General features: G+C 47.2%; 1 protein-coding gene across 1 annotated transcript in view; it reads right to left on the bottom strand.

The window, feature by feature from the left end:
• PAPPA (pappalysin 1) overlaps positions 1–24,074 on the bottom strand; it is a gene marked incomplete at its 3' end in the record, with an annotated part of 182,185 nt that overhangs the window by 89,509 nt on the left and 68,602 nt on the right. The window contains exons 6-7 of the mRNA XM_082492634.1: positions 23,796–23,917; positions 17,296–17,803 (exon numbers count right to left, since the gene is read on the bottom strand). Coding sequence (XP_082348760.1) covers positions 17,296–17,803; positions 23,796–23,917 — 630 coding nt within the window. The remainder of the gene's footprint in view (positions 1–17,295; positions 17,804–23,795; positions 23,918–24,074) is intronic.

Raw genomic sequence — 24,074 nt, 5'->3', positions numbered from 1 at the left:
AATAATTTTTTATATGCAATACAGAAATAATATAAGCCTAATATAAATGTTTAGCTCTTTTACAATGTCTTTTACATTATCAGAACGCAAAACGTTCCACAAAGAAACTCATTACCATTATCCTCATTGTGCCGATTTGTAAAGCCACGGAGCGGCGAAGGCAAAAGGATTTGCTCGAAGTCATCAATCAGGCTAATTGCAGAGCCCATAACGCAACCCAGCTCCTTCCTAACCCACGCCAGTCCTCTACTTACTACGCTCATATTGCCCCAATTACTGGCAGTAATATACCTGCCTTGTTGTCACAGGAACTTGGTCAAAAATCATGTATTAATGAAGTGTGTTCTACGAAGAGATCTGTCTGCTACACAGAGCAACAAGGCCATTGAAGTAGGTATCAATGGACCGTAGTTACCCAAATCTTCAAGTTCGCGAAATAAGTATCTCCTTACAACATTCATTAAATTAACAAGCATGACTTAAAACTCCAATATCACACATTCTGTTTTACAACAAAGCCGTTTCTCATGGACACCGTGCCTGCAAAATAACTGTCACTGGAAGAACTGCATGAGGACACCACTGGGATTTCACTCTTTGGTACCACACTTGAAGTGGGGAGGGAAACTCCGTGGGACGAAAACACAACGCAGCCGGCTTCCCCGTTGCTTCGTCACCTGATTCCTGTGGGCAACAGCCTGTAGCTCCTCTTAGCTACATTTCAGAGTTCATGTGGCACAAACAGTGAATTAATTCACCTACAGATTGGAGAGACATCTACCCAGATATTGGTAAGAGTGTTTATTCAATTAAAGTGAAAAATTGCAAATTTCTGCCTTGGGACCTGTATAAAAAAAAAAAAAAAAGAAAGAAAAAAGTAATAGGAAGTAACTTAAGTGGCCAAACACACACTGATGGTTTCCTCTAGATTTCATTCCCGGAAAATCCACTCATTAAGACAGGAAGTTTCTGATATATACTGATGAAATCAAGGCAGAGGGAAGCTTTGATTATTAAAGAGCAGTTATTTCTCAAGTTCTTTCTCAAAACCATTTGTAAAATATTTAAGATTAACAAGTATACTTGCAGAAATGTGGATTTTGTCACTGGGGATCTGCTAACCACAAAAAAGTTCAATTCTTAGAAAAGACTGTTAACAAATGAACAGCTTGGGCAGCTATAACAGCTACAAAATAAATAAATCCACGCTGCTTTCTGATGTGCCGAGATCATAAGCGCGAGTGAAAAATAGGAGTCTCCAGATTCTGATTTTTTTCTGTGATTTCCACCACCAGCTACAGGTGACGGGGAGGGATTGGGCTAAGAGCAGAAAGTGTGCCTCGGCAGCGTGTTGCAGCGTGGGGGAGTGTTTGTGTCTGCTTGTGTGCACATGTAAGCAAACGGAAAACAGGAAAAGTTCACATTTGTTTATGTACAGGGCGGGAAGTTGGCAGAACATAATGGAAGAAGGCATAGTACTAAATTAAGCACGGGAGAGAATATGGTGTTTTTGAATTATTAGGTGACTGGAGATGAATGTGTATGTGGGTGAATAAGACAGAAAACTGGACACGAAAGTTATTAGGTGGGGAGAACCCCGGTGTATTTAACGGTATGGATTGTGAATGCAAAACTGCGTATGGGGAGAGACACCGCGGACGTCGGAGAAGGGTGACCGCTGGCTTCGTGGCGGTGGGTTTTGGTCTAATCCTGTCACCTGCTACACACTGGCAAGAGGAGATTCCCAACTGCAGCCTGCTGCTCAAAAATGGAAAGCTTCTGGAAAAGTGGTACGTCCTAATGGGCACATGATCCTATAGTTTAGTGACAGGGGGGAAAAAAGGTCATTTCTTCCTAAAATAGGTGGTGAGCAAAATACCTGACTTCTTACACATCCATTTAGGTATTTGCACCGCCTGTCATCCCTTACTTCGGTGCAGCTTGGGTACAAAATAGCTATTAAGTTATTTATGCTCACAATACCCCATGAGCTATGAACATAATATCCATGTCTTAGGTTAAAACACAGAGAAAGGGCAGAGAAATGCCTGGAGACATACGGTTCCTGTAACGCAACGCCAGGACCAGGGGCGAGCTCTCCAGTCCCACACCGCAGCCACGGGGCCAATCCTCCCCATCCTCACCTCGCCTCCCCTTTCGGACAGCCCAGCGAGAGCGACCTGGAGACTCACAACCTTCCCCGCGCTGGGGACGGCAGAGAAGCCCCGGGCTGTCACAAAGCCCCAGGCTGTCACCCCCAGGGCAGCACCGACAAACCAGCTACGCCCAAAGGAGATCAGGAATGGGAGCCCGTGTGCTCCAGAGGTGTTCTCCAGCGTCACGCAATCAGGGCCGGAGATGTGCCTCGACTGAAGCACCAGAAAGCCTCCTTAGAAACTCAAAACTCAAGCCATCACGCTTTCAGCTCACCCCGGCTCGATGCAACTCATGGCAAAAACCTGATTGCAGCCGACTGTCTGGATGTGGCGTTTCACAAGTCTCAACAACTGGAACTTGAGATACTTCTGTCCTCCTGAACTGTTAAATATATCATATCGGCAGCAACCGAGAGCTTTAGCATTCCTTCACAGTACCCAGATTTCGGAAAAATACAGCTGCTAAAAGGATGGTATGTGCAATACTTTGAGCAGTAATCCAGTACCATAGTGAGGGAGGGAGGCAGGAACGCAGGAACAAGGGGGAAAAAAAAACCTAAAAAAAGGATTTATTCTCTCCTATTTAGTTATGGGGCACCAAGGTCGATATTACAGACTGTATCTGGAGATGTTGGCAAGACAAGCTCAGCTCGGAGTGGTGATAAAAGTGAGATTTTTGACCATTTATTTTCTCTCCTGCCTTGCCTCAGAGCTGGTGGCACACTCCCAGCAATAACGTGCTCTTCCCGCTCTGCTGTCAGGCAGGTCCGACGCATGCCGGCTTCATACGATGCTACTTAAGGAAGTGAGACCGAAGAACATCTTTAACATTAAGGATGTGAACAAACACTCCTTTAAATTTATATCTATGGTCTTTTAATGACCTTTTCGAGAACTGAGTAAGCCGCATTGATCGCTGCAGCTTCCGCCCGTGGGGAGGCAGTCTTATTAAAAAGCAATGACTCAAGCCCTCTGCTTAGAGGGGGAATTAGGACGTGCCGTGTGAAATACCACGAGGGCAACTTTCCTGTCTGCTGTGGCGAGTGACGGATCCAGGGTCAGAAATATAAAACCCTCTAATTCTTTTCCTGTTTTTACTGGGGAGGCTGGGCAGTTGAGTTAATCTTGCTGCGGCCCCCAGGCAAGGGACCTCTGCTTTCAGTTTGGGTGTTCCCGGTAAAACTTACGGGAAAAATTATACCTCTGGGAAGTTGTTTTCTACTCGGACCAAGGTGGGTTTAATGGATCATTGAATTTACAGTAGCACCGCGCACGCCCTTGAGTGCCAGCAGACCTGCAAGGGCTGACGCTGCCCCAACCACATCTGCTCTGTGCCCACGGAGGGGCTTCAGCAGCTGAGGACACGGAACACGCTCGAGATGCAGTGAAAGCACCGAGGGAAAGCAAACATCTCTCCCTATGACAATGGCACGGACGGTTTTCCTGTTACAAATAACAGCAGGGAGGGGTTTTATGCAGTGAAGACTTGTTTCCAACAAAATGGAAAATATCCTTAAGGCTGATCCCAGCTTCTGCCCTACGAAAACATAAATGGCCAGAAAGCAACGAAAGCAGACAGCGTTCCTGTTATTTAAGGACGAGATGACAGAGTCTCAGGCATCCCCAATTAAATTACGGCTGTCACAGGCACTGTCATGTGAAACAGGTGAATTCCACACCTCAAACCTCCTCACCCATCTTCCTTTGACCTTAAACAGCCACCAAACTCTCGAGCCAGAAGACAACATTTCCCGGTCAGCTCTCCGTGGCCCAGAATGAGCCCCAGTCTGCCTGCAACGTCCCCGTTTCCCTCTAACACTGTCACCTTTGCTCTTCTTCCCTAGCAAGGAAGCCTTGCCAAGCAACACAGGAAATCTGCTGGCAGCGAACAGCAGCGACCCGGTATCTTGACTTGTTGCAATGCTCCGGATCAGCTGCGCAAGGTGGACTGAATACAACCACATGCGGAAGAGCTGAAGGTCTACACCATCTCCTGTCCCGTCCTCCACAGCCTGGAGCTGTCCAGTCCATCCCATGGGCCGCTCACAGCCACCGAAACACCCAACATTACTTAAAGAGGTCCTGAAATACCCCAATTATCCACCAACTCAGTGAAGAAGCGCCGCACTGCTCAGACATGTTTAGAGCCTTCCAGTGCTGAGCACTGAACCGGGGCTCAACGTTTCTACATGGGAGGAACAACCACTGCTCTCTTCATTGCTGCTTCGAGAGCGGGTCATTAAACTGCACTGGGTTTTACCTCTCGGCAATGCCACTGGGATGTTTCCCCCATTCTCAGGTGTTCCAAAAGCAATTGATAAAGAGCAACCCAGGGGATGAGGTCGCTTGAGGACAAGCTGAATAGATCTGCTCCCCAACTCCCATCCTTTTTCCTGCATCGCCGTTGACTGTACAAATATGAGCGTTTTCTACTTTTATCTCCTCTCTCGCACACGCTCCCCCTCGCCTTGCCTTTCCTTCTTTTAATAAAAATGGCATGAGAAGCACGGCAGAAGATAATGAAGAGAATTCCTGCCCAGCTCTGCAGTCGGGAGAGAGGAGGGGCGGGATGCTGTAAACAAAAGAAGGACGTCAAAAATCCCGGGCTCTTGCGACGGGCTGTTTTTTCAGCTGCGGTCCGATCTCTCGCTGTTTGGATAAGCCCAGCGACATGGCAGGTGCAAAGGCCTCAAAACAAGTCTCCTGCCTCTCTCTCAGATGCCGAGCTGACTCAGAAGACATCAATGCCGAGGAAGCGGCCTTGGAGAGGTTCTTCTCTCTGTCCATGACGAGATAGGTCCCAACAGGGGCGGTGGGTTTGCTCTGTGCCCTCCGGCTTTTTTATGATTTGTTTACAAGCAAATCGGAACGGGGTAGTTGAAGTTGGATGAGAGAGCAGGGACTGTACGGCGGATTTCTGCTCCCAAACCCCACTTAAACCTGAACTGGGTATTTCTGAGGAAGAACAACAGAGCAGCCAATGACCAGAACAGATCATCCCAGCTGAACACCTGGTGGGGTACGGGTTGTACCGTGAGGTGGCTCTGCTCTCTGAAGCCCAGTGTCACCAATCAAAGTGGTGGCACCAAGACAATGCCCACACTCAACTTTTGCTTCTGACTGTATCAGGAAGGGATTTCTACCTGCACCTAAACCAACCACATTACCCCCTTACGCAACACCATGGAGGCCCCATGTATTTGAGACTGAAGTCAAAGGTTGAGGGATCCAACCTATTAGCAAAAGGAAAAAAAAACTTTCAGAGAATCCCAGACCAGTCAGGGTTGGAAGGGCCCTCTGGAGCTCCCCCAGTGCCACCCCCCGCCAGAGCAGGGGCACCTCCAGCAGTGGCACAGGACACATCCAGGCGGGTTTGGAATGGCTCCAGAGGGGGAGACTCCCCCCCTCTCTGGGCAGCTGTGCCAGTGCTCTGCCGCCCCCACAGGAGGGAAGTCCCTCCTCAGGCTGAGATGGAACTGCCTATGGTCAAGTTTGTGCCCGTTCCCTCTTGTTCTGTCACTGGGCACCACTGAGAAAAGCCTGTTCCCATCCCCCCGGCACCCACCCTTGAAGGATTGATAAGCATTGATAAGATCCCCCCTCAGTCTTCTCTTCTCCAGACTCAAGAGCCCCAACTCCCTCAGCCTTTCCTCATCAGAAAGATGCTCCAGTGCCCCCATCATCTCTGTAGCCCTTTGCTGGACCCTCTCCAGCAGTTCCCTGTCCTTCTGGACCTGGGGAGCCCCGAACTGGACACAGTGCTCCAGATGTGGCCTCCCCGGGGCAGAGCGGAGTGGGAGGATGACCTCCCTCCACCTGCTGGCCACACTCTTCTTGATGCCCCCCAGGATGCCATTGGCCTTCTTGACCACCAGGGCACATTGCTGGCTCATGGGCATCCTGTTGGCCACCAAGACTCCCAGGGCCCTTTCCACAGAGCTGCTCTCCAGCAGGTCAGCCCCTAACCTTTGCTCCATGAAATACTTCTACGAACCTAAGTCACCACCAACTCGCATAATCACCATAAAACCAAAACAGGCAATTGGTCTACAGCTCTGCTCTCGCTTACGCTGGTGTAAATCTCAAGTAACTTTAGAGGCTTCAGCAAAATACTCCAGGTTTAAACCACTGCAACTCGGCTGCTTGTGTGTTCCTCTGAATTGCAAACGTGTGCGCCGGCTGCTCAGACCAGCTCCCTGCCTGCACACGACGGGCTGGCGCAGGACTACCCGCCTGGCTCCAGCATCCCTGCTCTGGAACACCGGTCCTGCTGAGGACCTTAAACACATTTTGTTTTGAACATTTGTTTTTTACACAGACTGCTCTCTTCTGTCCTTCGTGCAAGAAGGTTTTCAAGTAGCAAACATATAGATATATATGCAACTGATCATCTCCAGCAGACTTTGATATAATCATTCAAGTATTTGCCCTGGTACCAATTTAAAACACGGTAGCACATTTAATAAAAAACAAAGTTTGCAGCTAAGGCCTTAAAGATATTTCTTGTTTTTTTTTTCTCAAAAGAAAAGGAAAATTAAATGTCAAGAGTCAATTTTCTACTTTCATGTTTAAACAAAAAAACCCAAAAATAATGAATTTTTAAGGTGGATGATATAAATGGAGTATCTAAATGAGATTGGGTTCCAAATCCTGGGATAAAGTAAATCCTAGAGGCCCAGGGCCTCATGGGGGCATTTGCACTAGACAGGCAATTTCACGGCAGCGCACAGGTTATGTGTCAGAGCACCTGGTTGCCATTAGAAGCAGAGAAGGAGGGGGAAAATCCGTTGTGTTTGCTTCTGCACCGCCGTGATCGGACCTGAAGCTGAGACGGGAGCGCTTCTCAACACGAAGCCCAGATGCGGCCACCAGAGGAGGGGAGGCTCTTAGCTCTGACTGAGGAAGGAAAGATCTGGGATATGAGATGCAGAAAGCCCCATTCCCAACCGCTGGAAGCCAGCACTTCTCCATTGATTTCATGGGAATGGTGTCAGTATCCACCACCTGAGGACAGTGCTCCGGTGTACCGGCATGGCAGGGAGAAAACAGGCAGGCAGGTTAGGACAGGTTAATTGCTTTAAAGGCCATCATCATCACTGGCGAACCTTTGCCTGTTGCATTGCGCCTCTCGATGAGCACTGCCTGATTACTCACACTGTTAACGACATCCCGGTTGTGCCATGGCTTCTCCGCGCAGGACCACTGGTGGCAGCATCCACGTGGGCTCCAGCGCTGGCTCGGACCACACTGCAGGAGAAACGCCTGCACAGGGTCTCGGACCCCAACAACCATCCCTCACCCTTTGCATGGCGATTATTCATTGCTGGGACTGGGAGCACTTTGGCTGCTGCTCTCTTCGCCAGGCTCGGCTCTCCCCGCGGGCAGAAGGCTCTTCCCAATTTAGGGTCATCAACTTGGCAGAATAACGTTCTTCAGCTTCTCCAAATCCAGACCCGACCTCTAGGATTTCCTTTCAACAGGCCTGAGCCAAGACTCGATTTTCAGAACTTAATACCATCCCACTTCCATGTAATCCCACCAAAATGGTAAACAGAGCCATGGGAGCAGACGCTCGCAGCGCCCAATCCAAAGGCTCCCGAAGCCAGTGGAAGTTATTATGTACATTTTCAGTAGGGCTTAGATTGGGCCCCAAGTGAACACAGATGTTTGCAGATTTCTCTGGTTTCACCTCTACCATCCCTCCTCGCCGAAGCTCCCCTTTGGAGGGTAAGGGCACGGGGGCTGCGGCCGTCCCGGGGCACTGCGGTCGTCCCGGGGAGCTGCTCCTCGGGAGGAGGGAGGGAGCCTGTACGTCCACGTTGCATACGCAGGAGAGAGACGTATGTGCTCTCACGCACGCCGTGCAGCGAGATGGGCGAGGAGATGAGGTGACTATTCCAAAGGAACATTTTGTCATTTCCCTCCTTAGGGGCTCTGTGTTTTGCCTTAAGCCACTTCAGATTATGAGAAATCCTACTAGCTGGTCTCTAGTGGGATCTTTAATGGTTTAATAACTGAACATTACTGAACATATTTCCACTAGCCTCTTTCTAAAATCCCATCATGAGCTAATTTCCTCTATTGTCATTACATCTGCAACTGGTCTTACATTTTAAAAAAAATCTGTACCACTGTGAATAAATTATCTGGTTTACTGCACTGAGCTCTCAAGGCCACTATTTTTAGTAATGGCTGATAATTTGGGGTGTCCAATTCCAGGAACCCTCTCTGGGGCACAATTTGCAGAGAAGAACGAGCTTTGTTTCCACCTTGCCCCTCCTCTCACAAAATGCTCCAGGAAAATGCTGGAATCGGGGCATCAGCGCGGAGATGCCCAATGTCACCATACATTTAAGAAGATCCCAGCCAGAAAGACTAAGTTTGGATGAAGCAATCCCACAATGGGTGCCACGCAACGCTGCACCTAAAAGGCTTCTGTCTTGTCTGTCGCTGTATCCAACAAGGTCTTAAAGACAGCACAGGCATCTTAGCGTTACTGCAGCGTTGTTTTCAAAGACTTGCCTGTTCAAGTGTAGCTCCAAATTTAACAGAGACTTGGAATTTATTTCCTAGGAAAGTATATTAAAATAAAATGCCCAGGAAATGATCAGGCCAATAGTTCAGTAAAAGTAGCTGAAGAAAGCTGTACTGGCTGACACTGCTGATAAAAAGGTAGGTAACACATTTCTGCTTCTTCTGCGGTATTTGAGGCTCCCTCCAAGTTTTACAAGAGAGTTATTTTTAAATTGTTGCATAACACATGTCTGTCCAATATTTCTTTCCTCAATCAAGCAAAGAAAATGCATTTGTTATTCCTGGGAGATTTCTGGTGCTTCTTATCTTATTTAGAGCCCAAAATAAAGATGCACACAAGAAGGCAAACATCAGAGGGAAATTATTATCCGTGAGATAATGCACAGCCTAATTTACCACATATCTGAGACTGTCTCACCTGCAATAAATTATTTTGCACAGCAGGAAAAGTCCCATTTGACCTTCTTTTTTTTTTTTTTATCCTGCAGCGTAAAACTCTGCTACAACTTCTAGGTCGCGAGTTCAAATTCCACCCTGGCTGGGAGTGATTAAATATATCAATTTCTAATAGTATCTATTTGGTTAATAATAGGACAGCAGTTAATGTTCAGTTTTTCAGGGACACTCGCATATGGCTAAATTGTAGTGTATGGTTCTGATCTCTCTACAGCCTCTGCGTATGACTCCAGAGGTACATTGGAGGTGTGAATCCCATGTAGCGGCAGTCCCGGGGGAGTCCCCGCCTGGGGCAGAGCCGATCCCGAAGCAAACTGTCATTCCCCAAAAGGAGCAGTCCCCCTTTCCTGGCTCTTCCCATGCTCTCCGAGTCATGTCTGAGAGAGGCAGCCGGGGCTCACCCAGAGCAATGCCACCCTCCAAAGATGGCTGAAAAATGCCTCTGGGCTGCCCCGTGTCAGGATCACAAACCCATGAAGAGAGAAACCCGCCCTTACTACCTTAGTCTTGCATCATGTGCGGCCGAGCCAGAACAGGAGCTACGCATTTTGTCAAGTGCCAGCTATAGTTACGGCATTACATAAGAAACCGCAACAGTGAAGAATCACATATCTATCACTACAGCTGGCACCAAATGGCATCTTTGCTCAGGCTTAGCAGCAAAGCTGCCTACTGAATGGGCACGGACCGTCAAATTGTTCTTTCTTTTCTCCAGGGCAGGGTTAAGGCAATTTGGCAGAGGTTGGCAAGGGAAAAAATTGCTCTATCTGTTCTGTGTGGGGGGTCAGGAAGCAGGTTTTATTCTTTCGCAAAGATAACCTGGCACCTTTAACGAAGAAAGCACGAAAGAAGGAAAGCCATCAGAATGTGGCTTCCAGCTGTCAAGTCACATCAGCCAAGTGGAGATGCATAACCCCTGAGAGCGGCGGCACCGCTAGCCTCTAACATCTCATTGTGAGCTCTTTGACAGAAGGCACCTGGCGTATTCCTTCTGTAGAGCGCCCGGCACGCTACTGGCGGCTATAAATAATAACAACCGCTACCTTGGTATTTAGCAGCACAACATATGTGAAGGAAAGATGCAGGAACAGTAGATGGAGGAGAAGCAGTTTTTCTCTTCCTGGCTACCCAAGCTCTTGGCGTAGAGTAGGGGTACACATTCCTACCTGGCACAGGGAGCAGAATCGTCTTCCCCGCTGCCACACAAGCTGGAGGTGAGGCCACACTGTTTGGGAGAGGGAAGAACTTCCCCAGGGTGACGTTAGCGATGAAGATGCTGCTGGGTGGAGAACTCTCCATCCCACCAGCACTTCACCTCAATTAGGGTCAGATCATAGAATCATAGAATCGCTGACGTTGGAATGGACCTTTAAGATCACCAAGTCCAACCATTAACCCACCCTGACAAAACCACTTCTAAGCCATGTCCCCAAGTACCACGTCCACCCTTTTTTTAAACACCTCCAGCGATGGCGAATCCACCCCCTCCCTGGGCAGCCTCTTCCAGTGTTTGATAACCCTTTCAGTGAAAAAATTTTTCCTAATATCCAATCTAAACCTCACCTGGCATGACTTTGAACCCATTTCCTCTTGTCCTATCGCTTGTCACCAGGGAGAAGAGGTCAGCTCCCACCTCACTACAACCTCCTTTCAGGCAGCTATAGAGAGAGATAAGGTCTCCCCTCAGCCTCCTCTTCTCCAGGCTGAACACCCCCAATTCCCTCAGCTGTTCCGATGAGTCATTCAGATGAGCCTATGACCAGCTTCCCCCTCCTGGAATGAAAGGTGTGGGACAGGCAATCATCCCGTATTTTTCTGTTCTTTCATCATGGGAGGTTTCCAGGTTCATTAAGCAGGAACAGGGCAATCAACACTGGCTGCATGAGGAAGGAGCTGACATAGACAAGGCCAGAGAGGGCCTCAGAGAGGTCTGAAGATGGATGATGCTTGCTAGTGGGTCACCAGCACCTCCACTGAGCTGCAGGAAGGCTACACCGTCCTACACCAGCTGAACATTAAACTTTGCCAAAACTGACCACAGGAAGCTCCGATACACTCAAAGCTCTTCACTGACGCGCAGAGGCTTTCAGGCAGTGCCAGTGCCAGTGCCAGCACCAGCACGGCCGCTAATCCAGCTGGGACACGAGGGTCAGGGAGGAACAACTGAAACTTTACTCCTTAATGCAAGGACTCTGGATGAAAAACTAGGCAAGAACTAGCAGTGCTAGTACTGTACCTGAAACTGGAAATTCTAGGGGTAAGAGAAACCCGGTGGGACAGAAGGGTGTTTGCTTCTTGGGAAAGCTCCAAATAGCTTTGTCCACACAGAACTGCAAACTAATGAGAGGGAAGCTCTTAGGAATGAGCAAGAAAGCATGAATAAGAGTAAATCTGTTCATGTTGAAGCTTGGTAAAAGTGGTTTTACTGGAGATGAGCTGTAAACTTTCATATGGATACAGATAGGGATCTCTAATATATTACTAGAGAGAAATAATATGCAGAATTGTGTAATTATGGGAAAGAAACCTAGTTGCAGACTGGAGAACAAATGCTTTTAATAGTGGCAGGTCTCTGGTACTGCTAGGCGTGAGAGCAGGCACTAAAAACTAAGGGATTCAACAAGACATAACACTATTTTGCATTTATTTCTAGTAGCTGTAATAGGTAGGATTGAAAGAGAAATTTGAATGGAAACGGAATTTTGTCTTTCACTTCAAGGTTAACTAACGAATATTTCCTGTAAAGAAAGATCTAAACTCCAAAAGTCCAAGTATCCACAGACAACAAAGAATTGGTAAATAGGCTCAGTCAGTGCAGAGAAAGATGGAACTATAATGTAAAAATGACTCATTTACAGGACTAGATGTCTTGAAATGGTGCATATGTTGGTATAAGACAATATTATGCACGTAGGATCAAGAAATTCAGAACAAGCTTTTCATTGTAAGTGAGAGGGGAAGCAGCAGTTGGTTGTATTTATTCAATTGCAAGACAACTAGGAACCGTCAGTGGGATGTATCCACATAAAAAGCATACAATGTCCCTGCCGCATCAAGGCAAGGCATTTCCAGGGTAGCTGGATAAGTATTCGTGCACAAGGACATCTGGAATACCATATACAGTTCTAAAGCCTGTTGGGAATCCAGATGCGTAGCATGCCGATATCACACGGACAACCCAGCAGCTCTCGCAGATAAATCTGGGCATGTAAAGTGCTTTCTTTACATTTCTGTCCTATCTTAGATACTCCCCAGTATTTCCTGGCATATCAAGAGAGATTTGGCATGGTAACTGTGGAGGAGGGGTGAGCAGAAGATGGTGATAATATGGGCTTCAGCTTTTGGTGTCAGGAGAACATCCACCCAGAGATCTGTATCTTGTTTGGGTGGAAATATGGTGTTAATTATCTTCATGACAGATGGATCTGGCAATTCATTTCAGCTGCTTTAGATCATACATTCCTCTGGCTGGTAGACCTTCAGAAAATAGAGAAATAGATCTTCAAGATGAAGGAAGGAATGCCATAATAAGGACAGATGTTGCCATGAAATTTTAGTGTTGCATTCAGCAGGGACTTCGGTTTACATATCATCATTGTGATATTCACAGTTTTCCAGTCCTGTGTTCAGCTGGGCCTGTGTCATGTAAACACAGTCTTCCTGTTGAGTTCAGGGGCTAAAAGGCACACCAATAATTGGCTGTAATGAATTATTGCTCATTATGAATAGCCACTGCAGATTCCCCAGCCTCTCCGATTGTTTGTATTTGTAGGAATTTACCGAATATTTCATATACAGACTAAGAACTGTTTTCCATCTCCTTCAACTGCTCATCATCTGGGGTTTCTGACAAGTCACTCATCATATGGCCTTCTGATTGGATACCAGTAACAAAAGACAAATGCATCAGTAACGCCAATTTTGAAACAAACAATTGTTTTGGATCAAGTACATGAAACGCTAAGGCCCCACGAACAGTGCCAGAGCAGCCCTCCAACCACCTGCAGTCTTGATGATGGCAATTTCTCAGTCATTCTGCAATCACCCCGAGAAGCCCCCGTGAGATCTGCACTGAATGGAACTCCTGATTCGAAGAAAATATTTTAAAATGTGGTACTTACTTAAATAACAACTTAAACAACAACTGTACGCATATGACGACCAGTGCCTTCCAACCATTACCAAGCAACATAAAAGGTTTAGCCATAGAACGTAGGTGTAAAATAGCCAAAACTGGAAAGAAAACCATACTCCCTACAGGAGAAAATGCAGATTTCTCTCTCAGTCTCTCTTTTTTTTCTTTCTGTTTCAAGTACGAACACAGTATCTCTAGGCGTCGTTCAGGTACTAAAGGTCTAGTCGGTGTAGGAACGGCTCAGATGTACATATCACAGGAGAGCGTACTTGCTTCTCTCACTGATGTTCCGCTCTGCAAAACCAAAACTCGTCCCAGGGCTCCGTGCTGGGATTCTTTCTAAGGCTATTTCAGTCAATGCCTTTGTCTTGAAAAAGCCTACAGGTTAACACCACAAAGATGACCTGATCCATCGCCGTCCATGACGTTTTGAGGTTTCCTACAAAGTTTGTGGCAGAAAAGTTGGGAAGGTTTCCAATTCTACGAAACTTTTCCAGTTATTCTGACAACTTTCCAAAACTAACCTCGGCGTCTCTCGGCTCAGCCGGCCAGAGGGGTGAGCGCAGATCTCGCCAGCACAGCCGGCTGCTCACCGCTCGCAATTTGGCTGCCGAGAGTGCAACAGGGAACACGGGCTGCTCACCCCAGGCTGTCCCCGTGGGAGTGACACCTTAACTGTCCCTGTGACATTCTCAGGAGAGCACCTCGTTGCGGGCGCTCTCTTCTCACTGAGCTCTTAAAGAATCAGTAGTTGCTACAAAGGAATGCAAAGGCAACGACTACTTTCCAACTGCAATGACGTGAGCGTAAAAGCACGATAGTAAGGGCAAAGTGAGGGCAAAACAATTACCACATTCACCGTCGTGGCTATCTCGCACATTATTTCTAGAGAGCAGCCAGAGTGAAACCCTCTACGTAGGAGCAGAATCCAACCTTTGGATTAAATTGTGAGCTGAGACTTTGAGATTTCCAGATGAGGCTCTTTCCTTATCGCTCGCTGCGGTGTGAAGACTCAGCAGTTCTGTGCTGCACCTGGCCTGACCTCTTTTTTTTTTTTTTCCCCTGATTTATTTAGCTTTCTGCTCTCTTCCTAGGCTCTGACTCTATTTCGTATCACAGCTACCAGCAGTTCTGGCTGATCACACTCAGTAGAACTGAGTGTATCTTGCCTGGTTTCTGTAAGGTCCAAGGATAAGGTCCTGTCCCTTAGAGATGTTTGCTAGCCTCAGCTTGAGCCAAGAGCTGAGATTAAAACCCAGCTTGAGAACAGAAGGTCTGGCGTTATTTTGCATTTCTTAATAAAAGGTTTCCACTGTTCTGGTTATTTACTCTCCTCTGCGGAGCACCCAGTGCTGAGTAGGCACGGGCTATCCATTAAAGGCTGTCTCTCCTCTCAGCTTAAAGAGAAGTTCCCTCTCTTTGATGGGAAGAAGGTAGGAGAAATTAATTTTTCTTTCAGCATCGCCACACCTGGGGAAAGGATCTTGCTCACAGATAACAGTGCAAGCAAATATTTTCTTTGGGAGAAAAAGAGAAAGCGAAGATCAAGGTCAGAGGAGGCAAGAGTAAAGATATGCGACTGCCTTCAAAATAACCTTCCATAGAACATGTGGGGGGGTCATTTTATTTAATACGGAAAACATGCAAAAGCCTAAAGGAGGGGTAACTGGCTTGGGGCTTACAGAGAGATAAAGGGGCTGCAAAGTCTGGTTGCACAGATATGCCGAATTCCAGCTGTACAGAATGAGACAGGCAGATGCGAACAGGTCGAGAGAGAGACTGCATTTACCTCTACACCTACACATCCCCAGGATCACAGCCCAACACCTCTGTCCCTAGCTTCCCGGGAGCATCCGCCCTTCCTTCCTGCTTACGGAGTATAAGAACTGTAGCTACTCTTTGCACAAGGTGCTAACGGAAAACTCATCTTGCTTTTGCCTCTACCACATAACCACAACCCCATGCAGATTTTCGGCGAGTTTGCTGTGTCTCAAGGTACGGCCCAGCCACAGCCTGGACGTACCCATCAGCCTACCAGTCTGCGCGGCCCCCATCACCAGAGCGGGGATCGGTCTTGTGCACGTAGGCATATTAGGATAAAAAAACCACCCCGCTTTTCAAGATTTCAAACGCGCGCCAAAGCCCTGAATCAAACCCAACTCCAAGCGCTTAAGAATCTGCATCTTTGACTCCTCATCCAGTGACTACAAACTTCATTTTAGTTTTTCAAGCATCTCATCGAAGCTCTCTGGCCGGATTTTCCCTATAGTTCCTGGGAAGACACAGATGGCCTGTGGCCAGCTAGATGAGAAGGTTGGGTTAGGTTGGCCGTGCCAGCCTCCAGGAGCATCCCTGTCTGTCTACTGATCACAGGTAGAGCCCAGAAAGACTAACGTAAATTTTATGTCTGATTTTTAGCTGGCTGTGTAACTAGGTGAGACATACCGAGAGGTACAGTAACGTTATCCCACGTGATTTATTCAATGACGCACAGGAAAATTCTCATTAATCCCTGGGTACTGATTTAATTATTAGAGCACCCTTTTGCTACAGCTGGCTATAGGCGAGAAGTCACCCACAAAATCATAATAAAGGACAAGGGAATAGAATTCAGAATACAAGTTATGGTTTGGGGCTTTTTATTTTTCTCCCCTTTTTGTTATGAACTCAAAACTGGACCTGTGTCTGTGGGAACTTGTGCCAAGGTATGCAAATATTTCAAACCAAACCAGTCCCATTTTCCAACGAGAGTGGGCCAGGTTTCAGGCAAAGATGCTTTCACAGCAAAACCATGGGAAAATTCACCATTTTCCACGTTCCCAATATGCCAATATTCATCCCATGTTAATTGCCGGCGATTGTTGGAACAAGGCTACAACCCCAGAAAGCACTTAGGCACATGCTTAACTTTCAGCACACGAGTAACCTCAGTGATGTCCTGGGGTTTTGTTTTTATATTCACTATTGTTAGTTACCTTGAATTTTTAAATCCGTAGGGACATTTTTCATCTTCTGAGCTGTATAATTGGGCCATGAAAGGGATGGTAGCTCATGATTACTGAATTGTTAATTAATCATTTTTATTATATTTAAATATGCTTTAGAAGACCATAATGATGTATGCTTCCTTGATATTAGCTGTACTAATTAGATCATCTTTTCTAAATTAGAGTGTAGTTTTCTTAGCAGGTTTCCTTTTATCTGGTGTTCATTTTTCAAAAGAGCTTCATGTTGTTCCCACAGATGAGTGAATCATTTCCAGGGAATCACGTTATGCAAAAGATGTTTTTCTTGCTGCTGTAGAATGCCTATGGGTAGATCATGGATCTCCTGAAATCGTTAAATATTTTGAAGTTGGACTTTCCTCAGCAATCACGCGTTCCTTGACTAGATGAGCATAACCGCAGCTGGGACGAAACTCAGCCCCTACATCCAACTAGCGCATCCGGCACGTTCGCTCTGTCAGAACAATGCCACTCCAACACAACTTGTTTTAGTGACACACGAAAGCAGAAAACGAAAGTGGTTGAAATACATTTATATACCTGAATGTGCAACTGTATTTTTTACATCGTTTCTTTAGTAGTTAATTGGTGCTCCAGCACTGAAAGCCATTCTGTCTCCCTCTCCACTGAAACATGACTTTCAAAAGATTTCTAAGGAAATGATGACTATGTTACTCTAGAGGTTATCTTAAACATTTAACTTATCATACCTCAGGTAGCTTGCAATACCCTTTCTGGTTAAGGAAAGCCGGAATTTCATGTCTCTACACAACTAGTCCAGAAATTTCTCAAAAATTACCCATGAAATCCCAGGCTGTATCCCCTCAGTGTGATGCTCCTGGTTCCAGAGAGAAACTATGGGATACTCTCTCTTGGTAATACTTGGTATGTCTCTCTAGTTCAAAATCCTAACAACCAATTGTGATGCTGGACATTAACAGGATGAGATGAACGGGTTATTGTTTTTCTCTGAACAAGTCTATTCAGCTCTCTGGAAAGCAGTACTTACGTGTCGACGAATCTCCTGCTGAGGTTTGAGATGACAACTGGAGATCCAGACTGGAAAGGAGGGTCCCGAACTACTTTGTACTGGATGGGTTTGCAGTCCGCGCAGAGCGCGCTGTGGGGGACGGAGCTCAGCATGGCGGCATCAATTTCCAGGTGCTCATCCAGAGTGTAGATCTGGATCCCATACACCTCCTCGCCCACTTGTCCCGCATCCAGCTTTATGGTCAACGGGATGTCGCAGAAGACGTTCTGCGGACCGAGAGAAATGTTCTTCCCGCTGATGGTGAGCAACTTGATGTCATTCACCGCTCCGCTGGAGTCCCAGTCTGGGGAAACAAATGTCACCCAGACTGTGAGGGACTCTGGAGTCAGGGGATAACGAAACTCCAGCTGCAGGTAGCAGCCCTGAGGCTCGGGACAGGCCGGGGGCACCGTGTGTTGGTTGACGGCCGAGTTGGGACTCCATGTCCTGACGCTGGATTTACAAGGCTGCTCAACGTCAGGGTGCCCTGGGAAGAGAGAAAGAAGCGAAGACAGGGCCCAAAAAAGTTAGAGGACATGCGCTATCCATGGCATCAGTCTTGAAAGACAAATTAGTGGCGGAGAGCATATCTGTCCAGGAAACTCTTTACTTGAGCAGAACAGGCATGGCCAGCACGGAGATGGGGGATATAACTCCAGCGTCTCCTGGCTGGGTGAGAGAGATGCAAACCCAGTTTAAGTGCTGGACGGGACAATACACATTGTGCCAGTGCGTCTGGTCCTGTATTTCCTATTTCTAGTGCCTTCCCCTGTGCCAAGCGATGATATTTTCTACCCTTTCCACTCAGTACTTTACCTGATAAACAGAGTCCCTTTGCCTTCAATTCACCTCCTATTTATTCCCTCACCTCTCACACTAAAATACAACATTTTTCTCTTTAACAAGGACAAGAAAAGAGCTTTTGTCGATTCCAAGAAGCTGCTGCACTGTGCTGTTGGGGGGCAACTCCTATACCATTTACAGGCTAATCTAGCACGTTGTGTAAGACCCCTTTTTTTGGAGGCACATGGAGCACAGGTCTGAGCTGGCTCTTTGCGCTTCTTGTGATGAAACAACAGGCACTTGTACTTTTACATTTCTCACCGTTGGCTATGTTCAACTACATGGGAGGTATTACTAAAAACTAATGAAAGCCACAATGCTTGCTGGGTTCCCAAATACTATGGTAACATTACAATTTGGCACGGAGTCACGGACTGCAAGATCCAGAGAGGTCAGATGGGTGGAACAGTTGGTAACAGAAACCAGTGAGAGCTGTAAATTCCCTCTTCCTTCCCAAATAATGACACGAAAAGGGAGCAAGCAGGACAGAGAGAAGGCAAAGTACAAGGAAGAAGAAAGGGAAAAGTAAAGATAAAGAAAGGTAATGAGGGGAGAGGAATGGAGAAGGCAGAGGAAAAAAAAAAGAGAGAGCGCAGCTGTTTGCAACCAAGGGAGAAGGCAAGATAAAGCACTGGGCAAACATGAACAAACAGGGCATCACTACTAATTTAAAGAGAAAAGGGCAATGTGTGAAGGTTATTCTTATTGTCTGTGATCCAATGAAGTGTTAGAAATGTGCCTCTTTTGTCAAGGATAAACAGCACAGGGAATTCTCCCGTTCACACCAAACGCAGCCAGATGCAGAAGAGATTTCCTGCTCTCTCAGGCAGTCCTCCCCGCGATCTGACGCGATTGTCCTGCAGATGCACAACTTCTAATGCCTCTCCCTCACCCGCGCATACCCCATAGCCCTCCTCTCCTCCTCGCATGCCACGGAGCACCGGGAATGCCACTAACCTCAGCATCTGGAGAGACCGCAGCAGCGATATGCTGTGAAGAAAGCCAGAGTTTTCATCTAACACGCTCAAGTTTTTTTCCCCCCTGGCAAGACTGCAAGTACTGTGTGTAATCATTTTGAGTAGCGAATACCCTGTTTGACTCACGTTATCTCACAACATTCGCTGCCGTCCACATGCGCTTGGCCGGGCCCTGCGATGACTTTCTCACAGACTCACAGCGAGCTCCTGCCTGCAGCCCTAAGAAGGTGGTTTTAACCCTGGTATCTGAGAGAGCTTTGGAAAGATGTGTGAATCTTATCGCTGCCATCTTGCAGATAGGAAAATGGAGTCGATTAATGGCTCGCAGCTTAGTACGTTTTCAAAAGTGATCTCCACTTGGGTTCCTGCAAATTCACCTCTGCCAGTTCAAGGCCTCTGTAAGACTTAAATAGTGAACAAACCCACACGTTTTGGTAGACCAGGGTGTGCTCCCTGGGGTCACATGAATTGAACCCAGCCTCCAGGGAGTTTAATGCACATCATCGCCCCAAAATGGGAGCTTGATTGTAGTCATCCAGAGACCAAAAACCTCAATGAAGTTGAAATAGAGAGTCCCTTTCTTGAATATCATCAGACACTTAGACCTGGGCAAGACACATTCATTTAATTGTGGAAGAGGATGGAGACCTTATTCCATGGAACTCTAGATTTCTAGAGATGGGTAAACACTATGAAACACTATGAAAATGACGAATATTTGTATATAAAAAGTAATGGTGTAGCAGTCATTCTGTCCCTGCGCACTCAGGTTCTGAAATCCTTAAGCTTATGAGATCAGCAAGATGGGTTATAGAACAGCACCTCATACAACACTGTGCCTTGCCTAACGCAAAATGCAAATGTGAGGTTTGGGAGGAGCAGTCAAATCCCAACTCCTGGTTAGAGAGCGAGGATGGTAGGCTGGGAGGGAGGTTACCCCAAAACGTCGGCCACAGCCACGGCCACAGCCTGGTGTGTCACACAGTCAAGCGAAGTGGCAGGGACGAATGCCCTGATACACGGACAGGGACGTGACCCGCTTGTGGCCAGCTGGGATCAGCAGCCTCTCGGGATGCGGTCGCTGTCACAACTACAACTCACCTGCCACATTTCTTATGTGGTCAAGACAAAGGGACCATCCAGTGGGACTCTAATGTCCAACTGAGACAATTCCACTTGCAAATATGGAATGTATCACTCTCGAGTGAAATGTTGGCCACCGGGAAAGGCAGGGCACTAGAGCAGCTTAAGGCAGCAACATTTTTTATTATATTCTCACACTTCTTTTAGTCAATAGTGTGTCAGGCGGTAGGAACTGCCTGATATATGCATATATTGCATAGTAAGCAAAGGTACTTACTTGGGTTTGAGCCAAAAAACACCTTTAATATATAAAAGCCCCCTTTGGCCGAGTTGCGGAGGTGCTGTAAGGTTTGTTTATCTAGCTGGTGTTGCTGGTGACAATCCAGGTAGGTTAGAGCTGCCTTGCTCTGTGGTGAAGGCAAAGAGTAAATCAGAACTGCCTGATCGCCAGCGCCTTCCCACAACGGCTGCCGAGGAGCCGACAGCCACTCACGCAAAGGGCACAACCGGCTGGGAAAGGGTCACAAAATATGTCAGCCCGGGGGGTCGGACCCCACCATGCTGGGCACAAGCAGGACACTAGGAATCGCGGAATCACGGAGTTTTCAGAGTTGGAAGGGACCTCTAGAGATCATCTCGTCCCACTCCCCTGCCAAAGCAGGATTGCCCGGAGCACATTACTCAGGACTGCATCCAGGCGGGGCTTGAAAATCTCCAGGGAAGGGGACTCCACCACCTCCCTGGGCAGCCTGTGCCGGTGCTCTGGCACCCTCACCATAAGGAAGTTTTTCCATGTATTTGAACGGAACTATGTTCTAACTTGTGCCCGTTGCCCCTCGTGCTGTCACTGGGAACCACTGGAAAGAGCCTGGCTCCATCCTCCTTCAGCCCACCCTTTAGATACTTGTACGCCATAATAAGGTCTCCCCTCAGCCTTCTCTCCTCCAGGCTAAAGAGTCCCAGCGCTCTCAGCCTTTCCTCATAAGGGAGATGCTCCAAGCCCTTAATCATCTTAGTCGCCCTACTAAGGATAGGAAGGACACTGTCCCCGTCCCCACGGCAGAGTTTCGCAATGGGCACGGCTCACACGTAGCTCGGACCACAGCTGGCGTCAGCTACCTGGGGGAACTGTGCGGCGTAACAGTGCTGTGAGACCTCAGGAGAATGAAATCAGAGCAACCAGGTTCAGCGTTGCTTCAGAGACACATGAGAAATGTGGTTTTCTGGTAAGAAGCTGGACGAGTACTATGAAACATTTTCCATGAGTGTCGTCTCAAATTTTAAAATGAGTTCATTTTGGCCATGCTTATGCCTCTTTTGTATTCACTTTCCACGAACATTCAAGCAGTGGAGATTTACACACATGAACGCCTGCAGAAAGTGAATTTAAAGCTTGCATGCTTGAGTACTCACAGATAGACAATTAAAAGAGCCAGACAATGATCTAACTGTGCTATTTGTAACTCAGACCAAGCGCAAGTAGGCAGAGATCCTGAATGTCAGGGAGCGTGGTAGCAATGACAGAAAATTACGGAGCAACAAATACCATACGCTTGGTATATTTTCTACCCTAAAGTGGAGACAACTTATTAACGTAGTAAGAGGATAGGATTCCCAAATTTTCGTTCCAGAGAAATGGCACAACAGCAACCAAATGAGGCAGATAAGGATCAGACTGCACCCTTCACAGTTAAGAACATGCAGGCACATACTGTAAGAAGAGGAAATTAAATGCAAAATGCAGCCGAGTAATAAATCTTAGAGTAGCTTAGTTTCTCTAGGAATGATGCCGCTGGCAAGACGTGTGAGATCTAGAAGTTTTCAAATCGGAGCTCGTTGGAGAAATTTTGATGGAACTGCATATCTCAATGGAATATGCAGTTCGTTCAAAATCAAAACACTTTGCAAAATTGGGTTGATTTGTCCAAAATTTTATTCTGGAGAGAAAATGGGAAGAAAGTTCTAACAATATCGGAACATTGCGTTTTGACATTTTTGGAAGAAATCATTTCACTTTTGCACTTTGAAACACTTTTCAGTTTGATATTAAAAGTTGCTCTTGCCCTAGATTATATACTAAAAGGGGATATTTTAAAATGTCATAATTTAACCGAAGTTCATGAAAGAGGAATTATATGAGCTAAACAAAACATTCTGGCCAGCCTCAAACACTTCTTGTTTTTTAATTTTCCTTTGTGGAGAATTTCAAAAGTTTGGGGTTTTGTTCCAAATGAAACCAGGTTTCAAAGTCTTGTAACCCTTGGCTAAGGGGAAATTCCACCTTCCACCCTGCACTACTACTGCAAGCGATCCAAACTTCACCAATCCAGTCTATTGATAATCCACTCATAGCCGGAGCGCTGCTTCCCAGGATGGAGCTCTTCAACACCATCCACCCAAGGGGTGGGCGCCCTCTGCCCCGTGCCCGGCAGCCTTGGCCCTTGGATGCCCCAACTGATGGGGTGAGTTGGAGTGAACCGCAGCTTCTCTTGGGCTGATGGGTGCGCGGGGCAGAGGACGCTTGACTACACGTCTTGTCCCATCGCGCAGTGGGGACGCAGCTTGATGCACACGCTGACCTTGGGACTAGGGAGGGCTCCAGGGTGCCAGCACTGCATAAGTCACCGTATTAGCTCACGATCTTCCTTGTAGAATAACTCCCACGTACTCTAGCCACAGGACATGGAAGTCCTTAATGTAACGAGTTATTTGTATATAAGTTTGCAAAATCCAGGGATTGGCCTTTGAGTTCACTGAGCCCACCTGCATGTTCACAGTGAAGTCTGTGCCCGGAGTGTGCTGCTGTCAAAGGAACAGCTCGTGAGACACAGCCTGAAATAATATTCTGCTCTTTCCTAACCGTAATTTGTGATTACTGACCTCTGCCTGGCATAATCTTAAATATGCTCTACCACATCCACCTGCTTACGTAATGGAAGGTACATATGGAGGAGAGTTAATGATGGAGATCTAATGGCACTGTACGAGCAGCTCTGCAGGCCGTGCTCCCTCCAACGTGCTCTGGAGAGGAGCAGTAAGTACGACTTTGCAAAACACCCTGAACTAGACTGGGCTTGACGTAGTCACCTGCGTTCATGCTGCAGAGTACTTGCCCAAAGGGCAATCTCCTTTCAGCCTGTCTGCTGGAGCAGCCCGTTACTATTCAATGAAAGCGAAGGCAGCAGAAATCAGGCCCAAATAAATAACATGCAATTCTTCACTTTTGGAGTTGGAGTAGAAGGAGTAAACAGCTCCCCCGAGGAGTTCATCTGGCAGATGTGAATGGTCAGCGTTTCTTGGCACTCTGCTGCTTTCTGAAATTCAGGTTCAGCTCCCGGAATTCTTTTAACTCATGGGCAGGGTCAGGACACGGGGGCCAAAACACAGGTATTCCGGCCAGCGGCATGACTTCAGGGCACGGTGCACTCATCTGCCCTCTAGTTTTGTTCGTGCCACATACAGGTATAATCGGTCACTCTTTCCCAGATTTTCCCACTGTCTTTGTGGCTCTCCTTTTGCTCTGGCCCCTCTTCCCTCCCCCCCAGCCCCGTGTTTGTCCCCAGCCCTGTGACTCACCTTCTGCTTCCCGCGGGCTCCAGTGCCCGGAGGGATCGCAGGGCATCGGGGAAGAGGCGCTGAAGGCGTATTGCACCAGGACTCTTCCTTCCGCGCACAGATCACATGCTGATCCCACTTCTCTAGGAGGCCAGGAAAACAGGAAAACACACCAACTTAGTAACAGCTGAATGAGCTGCTTATTCAACTATATTAAAAGCAATAAGACTTAGAATTCAGTTCCACTTAACCCTCTTCTGCCAGCACTGACAAGAGTGCTTTCTGATGCTGACCGTCTGT

The sequence above is a fragment of the Vanellus vanellus genome (genome assembly GCF_965231255.1).
Source record: "Vanellus vanellus genome assembly, chromosome: 18".
Classification (NCBI taxonomy): Eukaryota; Metazoa; Chordata; class Aves; order Charadriiformes; family Charadriidae; genus Vanellus; species Vanellus vanellus.
The sequence above is the reverse complement of the archived record's forward strand: the minus strand, read 5'-3'. Positions and strand labels throughout refer to the sequence as shown.